Source organism: Drosophila santomea, chromosome 3R (assembly GCF_016746245.2).
Source record: "Drosophila santomea strain STO CAGO 1482 chromosome 3R, Prin_Dsan_1.1, whole genome shotgun sequence".
NCBI classification, from domain to species: domain Eukaryota; kingdom Metazoa; phylum Arthropoda; class Insecta; order Diptera; family Drosophilidae; genus Drosophila; species Drosophila santomea.
The window spans coordinates 4,675,295-4,694,086 of record NC_053019.2 but is presented as its reverse complement, the minus strand read 5'-3'; the positions used below and the strand labels follow the sequence as shown (position 1 = coordinate 4,694,086).

General features: G+C 39.1%; 2 protein-coding genes across 5 annotated transcripts in view; one reads left to right on the top strand and one right to left on the bottom strand.

Moving 5' to 3' along the window:
• Positions 1 to 18,792, top strand: part of LOC120450872 (heparan-sulfate 6-O-sulfotransferase 2) — a 79,794-nt gene that overhangs the window by 20,258 nt on the left and 40,744 nt on the right. The gene's annotated exons all lie outside the window — the stretch shown is intronic.
• LOC120450869 (phospholipid-transporting ATPase ABCA3) lies at positions 9,207 to 16,025 on the bottom strand. Of its 2 annotated transcripts, XM_039634093.2 has the most exons (10): positions 15,699 to 16,025; positions 15,188 to 15,647; positions 14,565 to 15,129; positions 13,371 to 14,411; positions 11,948 to 13,276; positions 11,533 to 11,742; positions 11,183 to 11,471; positions 10,492 to 11,127; positions 10,293 to 10,358; positions 9,208 to 10,227 (listed from the first exon to the last, which is right to left on the bottom strand). In XM_039634093.2, exons 1-10 carry the CDS (start codon positions 15,914 to 15,916, stop codon positions 9,813 to 9,815), a joined length of 5,229 nt encoding a protein of 1,742 aa, XP_039490027.1. In that variant the 5' UTR covers positions 15,917 to 16,025; the 3' UTR covers positions 9,208 to 9,812. The 2 variants fall into 2 exon arrangements, with proteins under 2 accessions (XP_039490026.1, XP_039490027.1); XM_039634092.2 differs by having other exon boundaries at positions 9,207 to 10,227; positions 13,371 to 15,129.

Here is an 18,792-nt window from a genome sequence, read left to right as displayed (position 1 = left end):
AACTGAAGACCCAAAAAACTTTTTACCTTAAGCTCTTAAGTACTTGCAAAAGTTAGACAAATCCCCATTTTACTGGTTAGGGTGGGGATCTCGTACTTAAGTAAACTGAATTGAAATAAAACAAATTGCTAATTGAGCGGCGTGGAGCGGAGAGGGAGGAATCAAAAACCCAAACCGAATACGGACTAATGGCCCAGAGTCGTCGGTTGTGATGACGTGTATGGGGTCAGTTTGGCCTGGACACACGTAATTACCATGTTCGGCTGAATCAGTTCTCAAACTTTGTTCCGCCATGTCGAGTCCTTCCGCTCCCGTGGCTTCTAGTTTGGTTATTGTTCCGACTTTGGGCTGTCCTACTTTAACGTTTTAAATCCTTGTCTTCCTTCCCTAGTTGGCTGCATTATTGCTCGCTTTCGCTTGCAACCGTTCTTTTTGGCCATGTTGTTCGTTTGGGGTTTTCTTGTAATTTAATTTTGCGGTCAACCGACATGACACAGGAAGCATGGAAGGCATAAAGTAGCTGGCAGCTAGGACCGCAGGCCATCCCTACAGAGCATCCTTTTCTAGCTACTTTCCTCTAATTTCATGCCGTGCCTGCTTTGGCTACAGATTTTGCTGCTCATGCACTGACAACTATTACTCAGTTGCTTTGCCTCTTGCATGTCTTCGACGCACTTCCAGTATGTAAGTAAAGGGTATCTTACAGTTGGGACATAAAACTATACTGTTGTTCTGGTTTAAGTATTGCAATGTTAAGCACTTACATTTAGGTTTGTATCGTTTCAATGTACCTGTGCCAAAAGACACATTGCAGACATTTCACAGGTCTTGCCAAATTTTCCGTCAAGTGCGTCGTCGTAGACATCGAAACGTTGACGTTTCCGCTGATGTTGGCACGTGTAGAGGGAACAGTTTGCTTTTGTTTCACGCTTTTCATCCTCAGGGGTTTTTTGGGTTTCCGAGGAGGCAGCTTAGAAAGGTCTTTGTGTGTTTTGACACTCTTTTCGCATTAATGACGGGGCACGAGCAACATTGTTGTCTACTTTCGAGGTGAGTTGGATTTCGTTAGCACCTACGAACGTGGCTGTGCCAAATATTAATAGCATAATGTTCCGATAATGAATCTTTACGTTTATAAATTTCTCTGCTCCCTAACAATATCATCTTTCGTGTTTGTTGATTACTGCCATTTTGCGTATTATTCTTTTGATCATTCGGGAATTGAACAAGATGAATAATTGCTTGTTTCTATGTACAATAGTTGTTAAACGTGTAATAACACAAAGTACTACATGAGAGCTCTATTTCAACCCAAAGAATTTCGATTCAAGAGATCGCTGGTTCTTAAAATATACATTAAACTTAAAAGAGTGACGTCTGAGGCGTTTTTTTGACAAACGGGTACTAACGTTTTAGCGCCCGCCAAGAAAGGGGGCATGGAAAATAATAAGGGTCTTTTGAGGGTTCTCTTTCCCAGTATTTGTTTCTTTAACTTTTTTCAGTCTTACTTTTTCTGTTTTTCTTTCGGCATCCTTTTTGTCCTTTTTTTTTTGAGCGAGTGGGTGTGGAACTTAATAGGCTTTTTTCTTGGTTTCGGTTTACTCGCCTTTGGGATGTAGCTAACAAAATGACCCGGGAATCCATATACTTCTATATTTAAAATACATCATAACCAGATTTAATGACTGAAAATATATTTCTTTAATTTATATTCTTTTCTTTGTTTGTCTTTTCAGGTAAGCTTTGGATTCGCATCTAAAGGGGTCAAAAAATATGAATCTCGATATTAAATTCTAAAAGTCTAAGTTGAAGCCTTCAACAGAGAATACAAAATTGGAAAGGAAAAAATTACGCTTAAATTTAACTAATATTTTAAAATTTAATTTGATTGGAAAGAATATTAAGTAGTTTAATTAAACTAAAATTTAAAAAAAAAAAAAAAAAAAACAAAGCTACGAGAACTACGAGAAATATGAACTTAGATTCGTGTAAGACACCATTGAAAGTCAATCCAACTGCCGAGCACCTTAATTAAATTAAAGTGCAATTTCCGTTAATGAGTTCCCGTTCTGCTCCGCCTAAGCAAACTAAGCAAGCAGAGACAACTCAAGTAAAGTGCTTGAGTGCCAAGACAATTACGCAAATCATAAAATCAATTAGGCGAGCATTGCATTTCATCTTAATGTCCACTGACTTGACAAATAAAATGGCGAAGCCAAAGTCAAACAATTTGATATGGAGGCAAGCACACCACGCTCCACGGACACCCCATTAAACGCGCACTCACACTAACACACAGTCGCAGGACACAGGATACACACACACTCGCGCAAAACACACACGTGGGAGAGCGGACAAACATCTGCCCAATTAGAGCATTAAACCTAATGCCAACACGATTGCAATTAATTACCGAAGAAATTAAATTCCATGTTCAACACGTAAATGGCGAATATAAAGCGCGCTTTTCCCGGACTTCTAATGCTTTTCCGTTCTCCTGGCCGCTCGATAAAATGGCCCACTATTATGTGCGGTTATAGCGTCGCCCCTAGTGCCATGCCCCCCATCCAACCGCCACCTTACCCCGCCCCGCCCCGCCAGCCTTCAAACAATAACGTGTTGCCACGTTAATGACGGCACATGGCAGCGGACTAGACCAATCCATGATTGCACTTAACTTGTCCCGGGTTTTATGTCTTTCCGCTTTTCTCGCGTTTTATCTGCGAAAAAACTTTCCACGAGCTGGGGACAGAGGGTACCAGTCTACGTACATATATGTGTGGTGGCCAAATTGTGGGGCATACTTGCCAATCGACATTATGACATGACCGTACACTTCTGTCCTCGAAGTTTTTATGTGACTTCGCATCGGCTATCAGCGGACACCGTTATGTTTGCCACTTGAAGCGCAATTGAAGTGCTATTAAGTGTTTGGAAAATAGTTTATGAATACAAATGGAAGTTTTGATGTGTAATTCAGAATCGCATTGCCATTTCAATGGCCTGGGAAATATGTCAAATGACAATATGTCATTAAATTCTAATTATACCCGTTACTCGTAGAGTAAAAGGGTATACTAGTTTCGTTTAAAAGTATGTAACAGGCAGAAGAAAGCGTTTCCGACCATATAATGTATATATATTCTTGATCAGGATCAATAGCCGAGTCGATCTGGCCATGTCCGTCTGTCCATCCGTCTGTCCGTCCGTCTGTCTGTCTGTTCGTCCGTATGAACGCTGAGATCTCAGGAACTACAAAAGCTAGAAAGTTAAGATTAAGCATACAGACTCCAGAGTAATAGACGCAGCGCAAGTTTGTCGATTCATGTTGCCACGCCCACTCTAATGCCCACAAACCGCCCGAAACTGCCACGCCCACACTTTTGAAATTTTTTTTTATATTTTTTCATTTTTGTATTGGTCTTGTAAATTTCTATCGATTTGCGGAAAAACTTTTTGCCACGCCCACTCTGACGCCCACAAGCCGCCAAAAACTGTCAGTGTTGAAGACTCTCCTTCGCACTTCCACTAGCTGAGTAACGGCTATCAGATAGTCGGGGAACTCGACTATAGCGTTCTCTCTTGTTTTAACTGCATTGTGGGCATGGCTTTCATTTGGGCAAAAGATTTTCCTACAAGAAAATCTGCTGCGCTCCTATCTGCATTCGTGTTCCAAAGATTGCAGGAGAAGTAACTGAAGCTGATGTGGAAATTTGTTCTGAATGTAGGCAACCACAGATTTGAACCATATTCTATTCATCAAGTTCGAAACAAAACCCAAAACTGGCATTTTTATCTGCAAGTGCCTCTATAAATAACTTGGCTTAAAATAAATAAATAAACATTTTAAGCGACTGTAATTGCCAATAAATATGGTTGTAAAAATGAAATGCTATTAAGCCTTTTCGGAATTTACAAAGTTATTTACGAGTCAAATAAGGATCATAGGAATCTTTTATGTTAATTGTAATTACAATTTCAATCAAATTAATTGCTTAATTTTCTTCAGTTGCTATGTAGAAGCACCATTTTACGATTTCTTCAATGAAATCTGAGCCGGAAAATGAAAGTCTAGAATAGGAATATTGGTTTGCATACGACAAGGGCAAACAAAGTTTAAAGGACATCAAAGTCAGTGTTCTAGCGTATCAAATTAGGCCTTAATTTAAGAAATACAAGAGTAAAATTATTCAACCGACAGAGTTTAAACCAATTAGTTGAGTTAAAAAGTTTTGTTTGCATTTTTGTTAAACGGGGTTTCGTTTACCTCCGACTTGTATCCATTATGTAAGCACGTGTTAACGTTACACCAATTCAGGTGTGCTGCTGACACATGTAACGAGGCGCCTAAAAAGAAAAAACATCCAGTGAAAAGTTAAATAATGGTCCTTTATCCTCCCATTTTTTTTCGGTTTTTTCCGCCAAATCATTTGAAAGCGCCTTAAGCTTAAAATTCGCTTAGCAGAAAGAATTTATATTTTTACCCTTGCCAACTTTTGCGAACCCAAAGAAAATGAGAGCAAGTGAAGCGTTATGGGAGGGAGTTATGAGGGGGGACTCAAAACTACTACCTCGACTGCATTCTTTAAAGTTTTCCCAACTTTGAAAGTTTCTACGCAGATGCCTACTTTTCAGGGCAAGGTTGCAAATTCTTACCCGAAAAAATGTTTGCAATCTTTCAAGCGGCTTAAGCATAAACAAACCTTTTAATGAGTTTTAAATCGTGTGAGGGCTTATATAAAATGGTTGTCCAAATACTTAATCCACAGAATTTAAATTTTAGATACAGAATAAAAAAAATTAGGCTTTCTTGGATTTCTTTTAAATCGATTTTGAATAAATGACTGACACCTTGAGGTGGTTGCAGTCGCAAAGTTCAACGTTTTCCATTTGATGCGATTGGGTGATTTCTAAGTGCTCAGATGACAACGGACAGGACATGTGCATAGTAGTACCAATTTGCAAACAGATGCTAAAAGCGCATAATCACATGTCAAACCGAGAAGTCTAGAAGTCGTACTCTTCCCCCGTCTCTGTCTAGTACTCTGGCACAAGTGTAATTAATTACTAATACGACGTGTTTGCCATGCTTAACCGAGAATACTGGCACGTACACACTGCAGACTATTCGCCTAAACTATTCGCACTTCAAATGAAATATCCTGTCGAGTACTCCGGACTGTCTCAAGTGTCCGTGCATGTTGGACCATCCCTCCTTTGGACTCCATGCATCCATTCCGCCCCCTTTATGTGCATTAATATGATTGTATATATGCGCATTCTAACAGCCTCTGACCACGCCCAGTTGTCAGCTCGCCTCGCCTGCAAAGTGTTAAATAACAAGTTCAAGTCAAAGTTTCCCACCCCACTCCAGTTGCAGGAAAAAACAACTTTTCGCCTTCTAGCCTTATAAATGACTCTCGAGGCTTTTGAGTTATGAAATGAGCTCCTCTTCTTCTTCCCACCCACTATTTACCCACTGATTCACCCACCGGTTCACCCACGGGTTCACCCACTAGTTTGCCCAAAGCTGAAGCAAAATGATAAATTGTGGCTGGGTGCGCCCCGTGAGACATTCGAAATATGCTGGTAATTATTTTGTTGAATGTCGCTCAGGTTTTAGTGCGAGAATTTATTATCATCATTCTCACGCCGGACAACGCCCATATAGACTCGGCGATAATAAATTGGTGCGGGTTGGTTAGCATTGTCCAGGATCGCAATTTATAAATGAACTAGTTGAAGTTGAAATTTTGGTAAAATGAACACAATGAACACAACACAAACCCTTTTTAAGCCTTTTAAAACATAAATAAATTGTGTAATTCAATTTTAATTTGAATATTTATTATTATTGTTTAACTACATCTACCCTTACGTCACGCTTATTCATTTCGCACTTTTAGGGCACCTGTCTCACAGCACCATTACAATTAGAATTTAGTGGTTTTGACAGCTTACTCAAAAAAAACGGAATATGACAGCAAAGCCTCGTTGATTTCAGCCAAGTCAATTGAAGGCAGTTACTGGCATGGGCCAGTTGATACGGAAAACAGCCAAGGCGATTTATCCTGCCTCTGAATAATGTCAAGTGCAGGCGGGCAGAAGAGTCAACAAAGCCAACTGACAACGAAGGGAAAACCAGTAACCAGTAAGGAAAAAACCAAGCTTGTGGTAGAAATTGGGTTTACTTGTCACTGAAATATTCACACTTTGGTAATAAAAATATTGCGGTTGTAAAACTCATTTTTGTATTTTTGACAGCTGTCTGTCGAATATACTTTAAAGAATTTACTCAAAGTATTCTGCAGCTAGGAAACAATTAATAATGCAACTGCCAAAGGAAGTTCTTCCTCCATTTTATTTAGTAAATTAGCAAATCAAATAAAACATTTGTGGCTAGGGCAATTTAATCATTGGGGGTTGAATGAAACTCTCTTCGTTGTCTGCTTTTTGAATTTGCCACCTTTAAGCTGGACTGCGGGAATAAGTTTTTATTTGACCCCTTCAGCCCAGTTCAACAAACTAACTTCTCTGTTTTTTTACTTTACTAATTGCTTGTCCATTTTACGGGCTACAGATTGTGGGTGTGCGGGATTAAGATTGGGATTGGGCAGAGGCGAAAGGCAAGAGGATGCGAGTAACTTTGAACCAGGTTGCTATGTAGGTCGCCAATTGGATTTCAGGCAATTAAAAGCGGATTAAAACGGCTGTGCGTTACGGCAAATGAAAAAGAAAACTCGGTTCTTTTTGCATTATTTTTTAATCTCATTGCGTTTTGTCGCTGTCGGCAAAGCTTCTTCACAGGGGATTCTCCGACTTTCTGGGTTCAAAGTGGGCTCCAGTCTCTGGTGCTCGCTTGTTAGAGCATTTTTATGCGTATTAACAAGGTAATTGCAGCAGCTTTGATGGGCTTAAACGGGCGAGATATTTGTGTTTATAGGGACGGCGGGGATTTCAAAGGATAAGACTCTGCGATGTTGACTTTTTGTTGTTGTTTCTCACATAAGAGGACTTTAAGGGGCGGAGAATGTAGCCCACTGCTCGGAATTGAAAATTATAATACTTTGGAGAGTTACTGCAAAGCTGCTTTAAGCGAATATATTCCAAGAATGGAATTCTCTTTACTTTGTGCCGTACATTCTTATTTATATTTGTATTTAGCAGGGACTTAGCTGCGTAGTTATTAACCTTTCAGTAATTATTTGTCTTGTAGTGTAATTTCTCTTATTACTATACTATCATACTACTTTTCAATTCTTTACTTTACGAATTTCTTTCAAACGCACAATACAAAAGGCATAAAAGCCTAATAAAACCACACCTGCTTAGGTCGCTTGCTTCCGTGATGTTTTTCACAGCAATTATTGAAAAGTTTTCCAGCTCCCGAGTTATTCGAGCATTAAGTAAACGTCAGGCATAACGTTTATGCTTTTATAATACATAATGTGGAATAGGACAGGAGAGGCCGGGGAACAGCTCCAACGGGAGCTGTGAAACACGATCCGGGGACGAAACACGCTCAAAAGTATGCAACAAAGTTATGCAAAGTGCAGCCAGCAGTCGTGGGAAAGACAGCTTCGCTTGCCACTTGAGAAACAGAGCTGCGAAAATTCCCAAGCAGAGGGAAAAATGGTAGAATGAAAAGTAGTGTTACAAAGCATAATGGGCCAAAAGGCAGGGGTGCACGTCTGGTCGCTCTACGACATTTTGCCTGCCAGCTGCAACAGGATGCAGGTTAAGTTCTTGACGCCACCGCCACTTCCAACTGCACATCCACATAAAGTGACAAAAGTTATGCATGCGCCCGTGCTAAATACCAGGGCGTGGCAAGTGTCAACTTGTTTGATTTAGCTCACAAGTTGGAGCCCGAGCGTATAAAATGGTGCATAATAATCAGCAGAGCTCTCCAAGTGGCAATTTCTCAGGCACCAATCAGTGCCTCATTACATGCAACCTGGCTGGACTGGTACCACCTCACCCGATCCCAGCTATATCAGCTTCCGCTGCCATAACATGCTGACGTGTTTCCGGAACACACACATACTCACTCTACTCACTCATGGCAGCGAACATTACAGTAAAAAAGGTGAATCGAGGTAAAGAGTGTCGGGCGCATATATTTTCTGTGATTTATTATTTTATCCCAACAGCAGTAAAAACACGTATAAGTTGCTTAAAGTTGCAGGTATTGAAAAACTTAGAAAAGGGGAAAGGCAGTAAAAATATGTGGTGCACCATTTGCGAAGCTCCTGTAAAACAATAAATCATAATACATTTATACTTGAGGCAAAGTATAAAAATGTGTTACTACTATTAAAAACCTAAGATGATAATACAAAAAGTTGCCTTATTTTTTAATAACCGTAACATAACATTTACTAGTATTACTTAGTGAATGGTAAAATAATTTTAAAAATGGCAGCTCACTTAAATCGCAAAAAAAGTTCGCGAAATAATGCCGCAAACAAAAGCCAGTCTTAGAAGAAAAATATTTTTGGAAGCAATTTTTCAAGAAATATAGAATGAAAGTACTGCTTCAATCTGTGTAAAACGAACTAAGCAAGTTATTTGTTACTCAGTTGACTACAATTAATTCTGTACTTCAACAAGTAACAAGTTAATATATCAGCATTACGCCGCGCCAAAGAGTCAGCGCCTTGATTTTGCGCTTGACTAATTTAAGCTTTCGCTGTTGCTGCTTTTTGGCTACCATTTTCTTTATTTTCTTTATTTTCCCCATTTTCACTTTGTTTTCAAGAAAGTTTTGCGAGTGAACTCAACTCGTCCTACTTTCCCTCGCGCAGTACGGCCGTTCGCAGTTTGCCGTTTCCGCGTTGCTTTGCAAAATTAGTATTTGCCATCGTTGTCGTTTGGCTCCCCAGCTTTATCTAAAGAACCATTGGTTGCAGCCCAGCAACAATTTGTTTTTTGCTCCGGCAAACGCTACCTTGGCCAACACTTGATAACCGGGAAACTTTCGCCTTTCGGTTGCCATTTCTCAAAATGGTCGCCAAAAGTAGGACTTTAATTTAAGTTAGTTGTTTAGCTGAAACATTTTGGAAACCAACTAATCAAATCTATGTAACTTGTTTTTATTATCTTTTGAGGTAATAACCAAAGGGTAAACAAGGCAACATCGCATTGAAAAAGGAAAACAATATTTATTAAAAACTTGTGTCATACAAGAAAGGCATCAATTAGAAAATCTGTAATTTTAATGTTTACGTTTTCTTTTTGATTTGATTTTGCAAAGTAAATGCAATTTTTATAAACATATGTACGAATTTAGTAATAATATTGGTACAAATTGTACCACGTTTTCTTCCCCATATACGCAATTCTTAAACACCTGCTGAGGCAATTAAGTATGCGCCATTCATATTCTGGGGTTCATCCTTGGTTTAAGCTGAGTTCTTATCCTTAATTGCCCCGTCGAATGGTCCTTGTGTGCTTTTCGGCCTGCGCCTCGATTTTCGAATAAATTTTCCTCGGGGGCTGGCGCGATGGCATTTAAAATATTCAAGGCATTTGACATTTTAATCAACCATTGCCCTCAGAAGTCAGCCAGGCACACCAAAAAGCTTAAGTGCAGCCCCAAAAGAATGACGGAAAAAAACCGGTAAAACTTGCGGAAATTCCTTAATGAATACAAATACGGCCGACTGCTTTGCTCCCCTTCTTTGGTTTAAAAGCTATGTAAGTTGAGGTGTGATATAATATAAATATTTCTTGTACTCTAAAAAAATATAAAAATATAAAGTACAAAACAATTTTGATTTTCATATCGCGAAGAATTGTTGCCATTTTTTTCATTTTCCGCCTTTTTTAACTACCATATCATCACTATCAGTACTCTCAGATGAGGTGGTAGGCCTTTTCTTAAATTGTTGCTTATTTTCGTTACTTTTCTCCTTATTTATATCTTCCTTTTCAACTCTCTTCCGTTCATCCTTTTCTTTTCTTGTATCCGTATCTGATTCTATATTTTTTCCTTTGCTTTGCTTGTCATCTGAACCTTCGCTATTTTCAGTAGGGTCTAGGTCTATGAGCTTAGGATCGTCTTCCTCATCTAGTATTTTGTATATTTCGTCTAGGGAAACCTGCGTTATGGAATAGTCCTCCAACTTTCCTTCATCTCGTAATTTTTCCATTTGGTAAAATAAGTTGGACAACGTTGTAACATTATTGTTTATGTTATATATGAGATAGTTTCCAAGGAATTCCCTTTAAATAGAATACCACTCAAGATTAGATTACTTTCGTCCATTAAGTAATTAACTGGATCTTACCGTAACGTGGCCAATGGAAAAAGTTCCTCCATATCAGTCATTACTTGCTGAATGTTTCCTTTCTGTCTGAAAACAAATTAACAATAAATATTATGATTCATATTCATTAGTTAACTGAAAATTCACGAATTCATTAGCCAAGCAGCTAGGATTTTTAAGAACTGTTTGTCCTGATACATTTTCGAAACACGGTACTTACTCTTCCGCACTGGCATTGACTTTAAGCCTTATCATTATGGTATTAGTTACTTCTGATCGCAGTTGCTGCAACGACCCGACAAACATCATAGTGCCGGAAACTAACAAACCCACTGTTGAGCACAGTGCATTCGCCTCCTCCATGCTCTGGGTGGTCAGAAGTACGGGTCTGCCGCTCTTCTTTACAGCCTCCAGTTTTTGACAAATAAATCTTCGGGCCGTTGGATCGACATAACCATTCGACTCATCCAGACAAATTACCGATCCGCAATCGATAGCGAGGGCAATATTCAGTTTTCTCCTGTTCCCGCCGCTATATGTCCGAATTTGCTTGTCAAGTTGATCCTTAAAACCGAATTCGATGGCAATTTGCTCTGACACCGTCTTAATGTCTTTTTTCGGCACTCCATGGAGCAGGCAATAGATCCTCAGCACTTGCCGACCGGTGAGAAATTTGAAGGCCGTGTCGCCCTGGGGACAATAGCCGACCTCCATTTTTGCAGCTTTCCTGTGTTCCCTAAGACTGTGTCCTCTCACATAGATGTTTCCATTGGACATGTTGGTCTCGCCCGCAATCATCCGGAAAATAGATGTCTTTCCAGCGCCTCGAGCCCCCAGAAGGCCAAAACAGTCGGCGCTATTTATACTCATATTGTAAAGATATTTAGGAAATTAATTAGTTAAAAACATACGGTCTTATCGCAAATGACACTAATTGGACGGCTTTTGTGCGGCAGTATTTCTTAGTAACCTGGTCCACAATTATAGGATACTCATCATGTTCGTACTTCGGAATTTGACTGACACGTTTTTCCTCGTCCAGAACTCGAATATTTTTCTCACTAATATTCCAATTCCGGTTAGATTGCTTTTGCTTAAATCTGTAGCCAATTTCGTATCCAAAAGTCGAAAACCAAAGAAAAAAAAACCAAACTAAGCAGTGGATAATTAGTAGCCAAACCTCTATCCAATTATTTTCGTCTAGTCAACAATAAAACAAGTAAATATATTCTTTCACATTACGTAAAATAAAAGTACTCACGTTTGCACGCGCAGAACACGTTACAAGATCCGAATTTGCAATCAAGATCATCGATGGGAGGAAGTACTTCACGGTCGCAATATTCACGCGAGGTGAGGCATTTAAATAGGCCAAAGGCACCCACGTACATTGGAAGTATCGCAAATACTGTCCTAAAATTAACATCCGTGAGTAATTTGAACATGTAGAGAATGTAAAATAGTAGTCCGCCTACAGAGAAAGACAACTTCGATTATTTATTTATATCATTGAAAATGGAATCTGCATTTTATTTTCAGATTTGCGTATGCCTTTTAAAAGAATTTATGTACAATCTACATTCCCTACATAGAGCTGTAAAGATCGACTGAACTATATTATTGTAAATAGCCATTTGGTTCGTCTTATTTTATACAAATTCTAATTTGTTACTTACCCGTCATTACCAAAATCGTAAAGTTTCCAGCAAACGCAGAAGTAGGCTGTCTGAACAAGAAACTACATAGGTACACAAATGGCAAGCAAGCAAATCCAATAAGTAGAAGCATTATAAACACTTGGTACCACTTTGTTAAGTGATATATTGAAATTGTTAAAGCCACCATATAAATTGCAAAAATAAGGAGATCGCCAAGAAAGTGGGTTAACCAAAAGTGGGATAGGGTCACTCCGTAAATTTCTTGTTGCAATTTGAGATACTGCACTCGCTCCTTTGTTACAAATAAGGAAAAAATGCTTAAAGCTAGGGCAATATACGCTGTTATTATAAGAAGTGAACCGAGGAGCTGCTTTATTTTGCCCTTTTCATTCAGTAATGTTGAAGAGGCTTCCAGAATAGACAGCTGAGCAGCAAGTTGATTACCATCACCAGGTTTATAAAGAGAATCATAGTTATCAGCGAGTGTGGTGGAGGTACTTGGTTTGATGACAATATTATCATCTTCTTGAGTTTCGTAGTCCGGATAATCTTCATAGTCCGGATCATTCTGTCGTTTAGATCTGCGCTTTGTCCTTGATATTATATCTTTAAAAACGAAATCATGAAGATCTCCCCTGTTTACAAAAATACTGAAATCGTTTTCTCCAAGCACTGCCTTTCCTAAGGCATTGTACACCAAATTCATGGCTATGGGTGCCGAGTGTTCGAAGGCATCGCTATTGAACCAGGCTGTGACAGTCGACAAATTATTAAACGAAGCACCAGAGACGTATTTTCGCCTAATATCCCGGCGTACTAATGGCGATGCTTTCAATAGATACGAAAAAATTGAGCGTATCCTTTGAACGGTGGCAGTCTCTTTGACCGATTTGATATAGGCATCTCCTGCGCTCTTGTACAAGTCATTATCAATTTCGAGTAAGACGGTCATGTCATCATAGCTATAATAATCCAATGACAATGGGAGCACAGGTGGTATATCTGTTTGACGGGTACATTTTTCTAAGCTGGCAGTCCAAAGTACTACGACATAATAAAGAAGTGGAATGATGAGGATAATAATAAATATGAGAGCTCGCGACGCTATGTAATTCGTTTTTTTTATAATCATTGCCTGCCATTGGGCCATACAACTTCCTTTTCTCCGATTCTTTGGTCCCCAAGTTTCTATTGGGTATATGGACGCTTTCGGTTTTAGGATAGAATCGTTTTGGAACTCCGATTTCGAGCTTGACTCCACCGTCTGCTGATACCTAACTAGTGAGCTGGTTGCTCTTTCCTTCGACCGAACTGACTTCTCAGTTTGGAGTGAAAAATCGGCTTTATCTGCAAATCAAATTGGGAACAGTGTACATAATATAGACCCCTATAGTTTGAATATCGAAAGACCTATAGTATATATAGAAAGCCGTAATCTTACCTTTATCTTCTGGATCAGCACCGCCCCTGTTGCGTAAGCCCTGACCATAATCCAGACTGAGATAGATCCCATCCAGACTTGTATCGCTCACTCCAAAACTGACGACATCGAGACTTTTTTTATTGTTCTCCAACTGTTGGAACAACTCCGGGAAGCGGTTCATTTTGCATCGTGGCAGTTTGTAGTTCACATTCGATCCGCGGAACAACGGTGTAGTGGTGGTCATATAGAGCATAATGAGATCTGTCAGTTTCTCCGCTTTGCTGTTGGGAGCCATCTGGCAGGAGAGTGTAAAGCTGGCGAATGGCAATTGTTTTATGTATCCCAAAGTGCCGAAGCACAGAATCTGTCCATCGTTCATGATAGCTATGCGGTCAGCAAGGATTTCACCCTCCTCCAAGAGTTGGGTTGTCACTAAGATGGTGCGTCCACGTTTTTCCTTCTGCAAAAATAGCCATAGCTCGTGGCGGCCAACGGCATCCAAACCGGAGGATGGCTCGTCGCAGAGTATTACCTTAGAGCCGGCACAAAGGGCACAGGCCAGTGACAATCGCCGCTGGTTCCCTGGTGAGAGTTTCATGGCGTCCGTCCTCTGGAAATTGAGCAAGCTAAGCTTGTTGATGTAGATATTCGATTCCAACATGGCCTCTTTTTTTGTGTAGCCCTTTATGCGACTAAAGAAGTATATGTGATCCCTTGCACTCATTCCTTTGAAAAGAACGCTATGCTGCGGGCAGATTCCCAAACTACTTTTTGCTAATTTTGGTTCGCTAACTATATCGTATCCATTGATCAGGGCTGTTCCCGTAGTGGGTTGCAAGATCCCGCAGAGCATCATTATGGTGGTAGTCTTGCCAGAACCTTTATGTCCCACCAAAGCTGTAATCTCATTTTCGTGCGCATTCAAAAATAGATTTCTTACTATATTGCGATATCCGAAATTCTTGGAAAGGCTTCTGATTTCCACGCCAATTTTTGAGTTAATGGGTACATTTTGAAAATTTTCTTGTGTTCGATCATCAAGATTAGTAAACGGTTGTCCTAATGGAGAAGTTATGGGTGAATTTCCATTGGATGATTTCTTTGAAAGGGGAAGAAGCGGTCCTTGGTGGAAAACTGAAGATACATATCGGTGTGGACACCAATATCTTTTTTGGCATGGATAGTTCCATGGCTGAGGCACTTCAAACTCACCAGGACGCAACGCCTCGACATACAGGCAGATGAGCAGCTCGATCCAGCTGATCGCAAACATGATTAGCATGTGGGCCACTATGCTGAGCTTATGGCCGTTAGAGGCGGTACTGTCCATGGTGTGCCATTGCAATCCCACCGACTGCATCTCCATTGTGGCCACGGAAGCCAAAATGTAGAACAGCGCAGAGTTGAGTCCAAAACTGGCAGCCGTTTGGGATGCAACACTAGAGTCTTCCGCACCCACAATCAGAAAGGGAATACCTGTGGCCAAGTATATCAAAAGTGTGGCCACGACAGCCGATAAACTTTTTGAGAAAAATGAGCTTACGAAGAAGGCAAAAAGTACTAGTGAATGGACGTATACAAGAAAAATTAAGATCAGGCAAATCAGGTTGCTGAATTCATAAACCGATCCAATAGCAAAAATAATAATCATAATCATCACACATGGTATCAAAAGCAACATTGATTTCGTATACCAGGCCAACCAGTGAACACTATTACCAAATCCCATCGCGCTTAGAATAGCTTTTTGCCGGCGCTCCTTTTCAGCTACTACATACTTTGCAACAAAATAAGGTTTAGGGATTTTATTAATGTACTTAGTGAGTTTATCATACCTTGGCAATTGTGATGCAGGGAAGAAAAAATGATGTCAGGGTCAGGTATGTCATGGCTTTTGCCGACTGCGCATAATGATTGGGCACATATAGGGGGTATGGAAAATGATTCATCAGAACACGTGGAATCTTCTCTTTGCCAGCATTCCTATGATATATGAAGATTTTGGACATCCGCTCTTGAAGCAACAAAAAGCCCGATTCGAAATATTTGAAATCTTTCCTTTTTATAGATAACGGCATAAATATTGTTATATTTAGCACTTCCGGGCAAGATTTTATGTCATGCCATTCACTAGGGAACGCAATCCCCATTGCTTTTTTGTTGGTCATCAAATTCAAGTAGAGTTCAGTGTTAGAGTCATACACATCGACATCTTTAATGCCGGAAATATTTGCAAGCTGATTTATTAATTGCTCAAGTATCCCATTGTTAGGTGTAAAATATAATTTCTCAAATCTAAATATAAAAAATCCAATATATGTTGCCTTTAATGAAATATTTACTTACAAACTAGTGTTGACACTTTTCGGGCCGGGAGTCTTTTCTATTTCTATATCAGGGGGAAATACTGATCTTGCTACTTTTGTGCCAATAGTAAAAATGATGGGCATTAAAGCAAAAAGCAAAATGATCATAACAAGTTCTACCACATTTGCAAGTTGTAGTTTGATGTCCTTCCATAGAAGTAGCCGGTACTTTTGGCAATAGGTCAAGTTTCGATTCATTACCAAATGCCTTATCCCCTTTGCTCCTCCACTGTTGTTCCGAAAATATTTACTATAACATTTGTATATTTTTCTGACTTAATGAGATTGGGTTGCCAAGCCCATTTTAGTAACATGGCATATTCTTCTGTTTATTTTTTTTTTTGCGTGTGATTAATATAAAACATTAAAATGAAAACAAGAAAGGGAAAGAGAAACATGGACTTAGTTTTAAGGCCATTGGCTAGAAACAATGGCTTATATGTACACCGATTAACACACTTTCTTTGTCAATATTGTAAGATTAAGTAATTACTTTTAATTAGTGGCATTAATTGCATAATATCAAATCGACTTTTTTCAGTTTATGCGACAGTCCTTGCATTACTTGTGAAAAACAATCTTATATAATTACCCTATTTTCATATTATAAATACTACATGTTTTGAAGGAAGGAGTAGAATTCCGCAGTACAGCAAACATCATGTAGCTTACTTTTCTGCGCTTTGTGTTTTTCCAGGACGAACATTTGCTGGTCTTTTAACCGCACGACACACACATTTTTCCGCTAGAGGGAGATACATTAATTGCGGAATTTTGTGGGTGGCAACATAACTAACGGCAATTAGCTACATTATGCCACGGCCCACACACACATTGCCACACAGCCACCCACACATCCACAGTCGTTTTTCAAAGTACCCGGTCAAGCTTATTTTGGAAATTTTGTGGCTCGTGTTCGTTGTGTGGTCAATTGGGAATTGCAATTAATGCATAGTTTCATTTTTATTGCCATTTGAGTTTCATGATTCGTCGGCGTTTATCCAACACAAGTTTAATCCACTTACCATCTTTTCCATGAACGCGAATGAATAAAAAGTCCTGCGAACTTAAAAAGAAACAGTGCAAACTTTGCTAACTGCACAATATATACCTATAAAACCTAGGTTTTACATTCATTATAATAAGCATAACAAGAATCAAGTAATAAGGACCACATATAACTATTAAAAGGTCTTTATTTCAATTTACCCATTAGAGCTTTTTATATTGGTTTCTCACTATAATAATTTGGAAATGGCTATTACATTTATTTCAACTAAGCTAATTTCGTAAATGGCATAGCCAATGCCATTGTGAAACTACGTTTTAAATTGGATTTTCCTCTTCTTTACGATATATCTACCTCAACTTAATTAATTTCGAAACTGTATAAAAAGTACCCACGTGGCTAGGAGTATTAGCCAGGTAGTTTTATTACCTTAAATGACCATTACAGGTGGCGCCGAAGTGGTATTGCAGTTGAAATGGCAGCTTAACCAGCACACCCAGCCATAAAATGGGAAAAAATTTGCACAGCTTTATAATTAAAACAAAATATTTTACTTTCCTGAACTTAATTAGAATTTAAAGCGCAGGATAGAGAAGAACAATTACAAAGGCAATTACTTTTTTTTTTAACGGTGGGGTTTATTTTTGTTACATTGTTATGTAATTTATTTTAATAACTCTCAAATGAAGAGAGCTTTGTTTGCTGTTTAAACCGAAATTTTACCTATATTTACGTAAACAAAATAAAAAATCAAAGATTTGAATATCTGTTCTACTTATCTTATCATAGCCCAAGAAAAACAGCAGACAAATGGTTATTTTATTGTGGGAAATATTTTATCCGTCTGTTGCCTTGCACGTCTAGTGTAAATTCTCATATACATACAAATATTTTGCATTTTTATAGCATCATTTGCGTTTTCCATTGGCTGGAAATAATTTTTCCATTTGCATTTAAATTCTATGCAGGCTTATGATCTTGGCAGCCCTTCGGAAAAGCGCCTCTACAAATTTATAAACACGCATAATGGCAAGTTCGATAGGCAGCGATTCATTGGAAATTCGACTTTTCGACGAATCCACTATTTGGAGTGACTGTAATTTCCTTAGCTGCGCCGGGCTCTTTTGCATTTTAATTCAATATGTCAAAACGAGTCGTTAACAATGGAATATGCGGTCGACAGCCACCCAGTAGTCAACAGCTGTCAGTCAAAGCCGGGGTAGGCGCTTTGTAGTTCCTTCAAAACGGTGGCAAACCATTCCTCCAATCTTTCACAAGGTTCTAGGGGACTAGGCTGTGTGCGGTCGTCACTCTGTCAGTTAGCCAGTCAGTCAGAATATCAGTCAGTTGTCTACTCAAACAGTCATTTAGTTAGTTGGTCGCGCCACAAAACGCGACTTTAGACATTGGCCCCCAGCTCGGAGACCGAGTGTGTCTGCCACTCATAGTGCGTATCCTTCAAGCTTGACGCTTAATTATCTAGCTTATTCAAAGGCTCCTGTTGATGCCTTCTTGGATAGGGGTGTACCCAATCATGGTTTTGGAAATTGTTATATATAAACCAAAATTTACATAAGAAAAAAGGCAATTATTTTAATATCCCGATTTTAGTTTTTATCCCAGAAAAAGGAAAAAGGTGCTTCTTTTATAGTTAGCAAATTAAGCATTGACCGTGTTTTCATGGTCCTAAGCATTTGATTATCACTTACCACAAACATGCCAACTGATTACTGTGTTTAGCTCTCACTTTTGTTTTCGCGGTCATCATCCATGTGATTTTCATACATATACGTAATGATTGGCATCAAACAAATAGTTATCAAATGAGCAACATTTGGCTTTTTATTGGTATTTAAGCATTACATTCTTAACAAATTATAATATGTGTGTTACCGATTGCTGATTGTTTTTTCGTTAGTTCATTCATTAATATACTTCAACCTAAAATGCTAATTATACAAGTCGGAATTCGCCAGTTCACTCAAGCACATCCAGTTTTTAGTTCCTTATCATCAACATCGCTGTGTTCACGGTGCGTATGCTTAATGTTAGTATTGTGTTGTTT